At 43.6% G+C, this 3,871-nt stretch overlaps 1 protein-coding gene across 1 annotated transcript; it reads right to left on the bottom strand.

Moving 5' to 3' along the window:
- Positions 1–437: 437 nt before the first annotated feature.
- Positions 438–3,025, bottom strand: LOC124059238 (tripartite motif-containing protein 16-like). Its single transcript, XM_046389090.1, has one exon. It carries the CDS (start codon positions 2,947–2,949, stop codon positions 1,267–1,269), a length of 1,683 nt encoding a protein of 560 aa, XP_046245046.1. The 5' UTR covers positions 2,950–3,025; the 3' UTR covers positions 438–1,266.
- Positions 3,026–3,871: the final 846 nt, after the last annotated feature.

The raw sequence follows: 3,871 nt of genomic DNA, 5'->3' as shown, positions 1-3,871 counted from the left end.
AGAATTTCTGATCTTATTAGTTGGCTAGTCAGGGCCAAAATGGATTTTTGATCTTTTGATCTCAGTCAGGTTTGTGATTGTCACCCACTCCAACATACGTTTGTTTACTGTCATGGAATCTCATGTCATCATATCTGATGTTGGGAATTTTCCTCTTTCTGTTGAAATGTTTTGTTCCCATACATTAAAGCTGCCATCAACAGATTTACTCTTTGCTAACAGTTTGTCTGCATGCTGATGCACTTTGCTGCATGGAGTCATGATTTAAAACAGACTTTAGGAGCTTTCTGTGTGCTCCCCCATCTGCATATGAATACATGAGGTGTGTTGATGCTGTGAATTGTATTCACACGTGGTGTGTGATGGTGTTACAGTGTGTTACACTGCTTGACATTTACTCACATACTGTGCATAATGTCTCAGAGAACACAATTCACTTTGTAGAAAATTTCTTTATTGTCACATGCAATCACACTCAGTACAATGTAATGAAATTAATTCTATTCCTTTAACTCATACCCTGACAAGCAGTGGGCCGTTACTTATGTTACATATGTTTTGTCTTAGTGATGAACTTCCAGTTTCCTGTTTTCTACTGACAAGTAAACACACACTCTGCCGGGGCAAACACACACTGCACTGGTGTGTTCTCACATGAACAGCTTCTCTGCTAATGAGCTGCTACTCCAGCTGGCAGCCAAACTGGAGGAGAGTTTAGTTAGAGCTGAGCTAAAGGCGAGAGCTCAGTGTCAAGTCGAGTGTCGCTAAAATGAGGATGTTGTTTGTAGCTGGTGACACTGAGGAAATTATACAAATAATATATTTTTCTTGTTTTTTTTTTTTTGTTCCTGGAATGAAACTAAGCAGAAAATATCATGTTCATGTTTGTTTCTCAGAGTGGAAACCTTGAGTTTGTTCACACAACCCAACAGAAAAGTCTGTTAAATGACTTGCGTTCAGTGATTTCACGTCCAGATTCACTTCGTCCATATAATCAGCTTTTTGACCAGAATCTCAGCAATATACAAGCAAATAATAAAAGATCTTCTTAATGATCATGATCATGTTTACATCTTTATGCAGAGAAATGTCATTTCAGGGAAACCCAGCTCGTCTTGAGCAGTGATTGCCTCCACAGTTAAACAGACACAGCAAGCAGAGCCACCTAAACAAAGACAGGTGGTAACACTGTTCAGTGATACAAGACAACTTCCAGAAATGAAAAACAGAACATTTAACCCACTGTCTCCCTGAAATGACTTCTGTCTATTTGAGTTTACAGAACTCAGCAATGTCTCCATAATTGTAATACAGCCGAAGTCCAGCATAGAGAGGCTGAGTGAATGTGGTCTGGACTCTGTGGAGGAGAGTCATGTTAGATGTGTGAGAGACGCTGTAGAAGGACAGAATACCTGCTGTGTGGTCCAGGTACACTCCGACTCTGGAGGATTGAGGACCTGACACTGGAGTTACGATTTTGTTAAAATAAAACTCATAAATGCCATCTTTTTTACAGTTTAATGCCCAAGATTTGTGGTTAAGTCCAAGTCCACATTCAGTGGCGCACACTGCTCTGCTGATACTCTTGTATGCGACGCCAACGTAAACCCTCCCTTTCCTGGTCACCTCCCAGTAACAACGTCCAGTCAAACTCTCCATACTCAGGGCCTGATAACAGTAAACGAATCTGTCTGGGTGACTGGAATGAAACTGTTGTTGCCTCTTTAATGTTGCTTTTCTGTTCCCCTCAGATAAAATCATCTCTGTGTGGGCTGTGTTTGGATCCAGTGTGATTTCACATGAATATTTCAGAAATTCTGCTCTGGTCTTGGGCTCTGGCTGTGGCAATAATACATCCACTTCAGCTACTTTCGATGAGATGTTTGTCGACTTTTCACTCAGAATATTCTGCAGTTTATCTCTGACCTCTAACACAGCAGATATCACATCCTCAAAGTACCTCAGAGGACGGATATTGATGCTGTTTGAGTCTTTAGACTCACCAAGTTGCAACAGTGTCGGGTAATTATGTAAAAACTGGATGTGATCCTCTGTGTGTGAGAGCTGCTTCAGCTCAGCCTCTTTCCTCTTCAGGTCGGTGATCTCCTGCTCCAGCTTCTCCTGAAGCTCTATGACTTGCCTCACTTTAGTTTCTTCCAGGGACCTGACCTGCTGCTTCACATCAGAACTTCTTTTCTCCATGAGACGGATCATCTCAGTGAAGATCTTCTCAGTGTTCTCCACTGCTTTATCAGCAGAGCGCTTGATGGCCTCCACCTCCCGCTGAAGCTCCTTCACATCTTTCTCTCTGTCTTGGATTCTCTGCTGGACGCTTTGCCGACTCACCTCGAGCTCTCTCTGCCTCTCGGCCCTTTCTGCTGCAGCTGACACCGTGTGGTGGCCTTTATGCTTATCCACAGGGCAGAGATAACAGATACACTGCTGATCAGTACGGCAGAACATCTTCATCACCTCATTATGATGAGAACAGATGCTGTCCTGAAGCTTCTTGGAGGGCTCCACCAGCTTGTGTTTTTTAAATGTGGGTGATTCATAATGAGGCTGGAGGTGTTTCTCACAGTAAGAGGCCAGACACACCAGACAGGACTTGAGGGCTTTCAGTTTTCTCCCAGTGCAGAAATCACAGGCCACATCTTCAGGTCCAGCATAGCAGTGATCAGCAGGTTCGGCTTGGAGTTCAGTCTTCTTCAGTTCCTCCACTAAAACTGCTAACATGGTGTTTTTCAGCAGGAGAGGCCTCGGTGTGAAGGTCTGCCTGCACTGAGGGCAGCTGTGGACTTGCTTCTCATCCTCTTCATCCCAGAAGCCTTTAATACAGTTCATGCAGTAACTGTGTCCACAGGGAGTAGTCACCGGATCCCTCAGTAAATCCAGACAGATCGAACAAGAGAAGGTTTCCCGGTCCAGCTGAAGTCCTTTCTGCGCCATTTCAGTTGCAACAGGTTTCTGAGTTTCACTTCCTCAGAACTGAAACCAGTTTTAGCTCTGATCTAAACAACATGTGTTTGTGCAGTGAACGGGGCCTGTCAGCTCTTGTACTTCACTGCATGTTGGTTCCACCCATCCTCAAACTGTAGATCTGATGGGGAGGGAACAAAGAAATAAATGGACAGGGTGGAGCTTGCTGTGTTTGAGAGCAGGAAGAAGAGGGAGGGGTCATCAACATGTGGTTCGGCCCAGGAGGAGGAGCAGCAATGTGAATCTGAGCTTTGTTCCCTCATTTACAATGCAGTCTCAGTTGAAACCTGCTCCACATCTGAAAACATTTAGCTTTTAGTTGTAAATGCTTCAAATTGCATATTAATCCAAAAGCATCACATATAATAGTGAAACATTGACAGAGACAATTTTTTCACAGAGAGATATGAAAATGTTTGATGTGTTCACTGACTGTGCCAAGACTCTGGTCCTCTCAGTCACTCCTCCACTGGTAACACTGCTTTGCCTGGTGGAGAACACGTTTATCCTGTCTGTCCCTTCAACAACAACAAAAATGTTTCCAAACTTTGGTTTGATCACATGTGAAAGTAGTTACAGCTACAGTTGGTAAATATAACTGGGGCAGGCAAACACGTCTTTACGTTTTTTTGTCTGTGTTTTCCCATAACCTCCTCAGTTTGCATTGATGCTGTGGTCAGTTTTGATGTTTATGTCCCTGCTTTCTGCCTGAGTGCTGCTGGACTGTTGACTCCAGCTGTTTTTTTCAGAGGTCCAAGCAGAGAAGGACAGTTTGTAGCTGTTAGAGACTGAAAATGTCACCCACTTCTCAGAGGAAAGTCATTAAATCTATTATCCAGATGCTGACACTGTAACAGCAACGGTTAAATCTGGCCGACACCATTTGAACTGG

The sequence above is a fragment of the Scatophagus argus genome, chromosome 5 (genome assembly GCF_020382885.2).
Source record: "Scatophagus argus isolate fScaArg1 chromosome 5, fScaArg1.pri, whole genome shotgun sequence".
Classification (NCBI taxonomy): Eukaryota; Metazoa; Chordata; class Actinopteri; family Scatophagidae; genus Scatophagus; species Scatophagus argus.
The sequence above is the reverse complement of the archived record's forward strand: the minus strand, read 5'-3'. Positions and strand labels throughout refer to the sequence as shown.

Excerpts from the sequence above, each read along its gene's own strand:
- LOC124059238 (XM_046389090.1), bottom strand. The coding sequence starts at position 2,949 with ATGGCGCAGAAAGGACTTCAGCTGGACCGGGAAACCTTCTCTTGTTCG.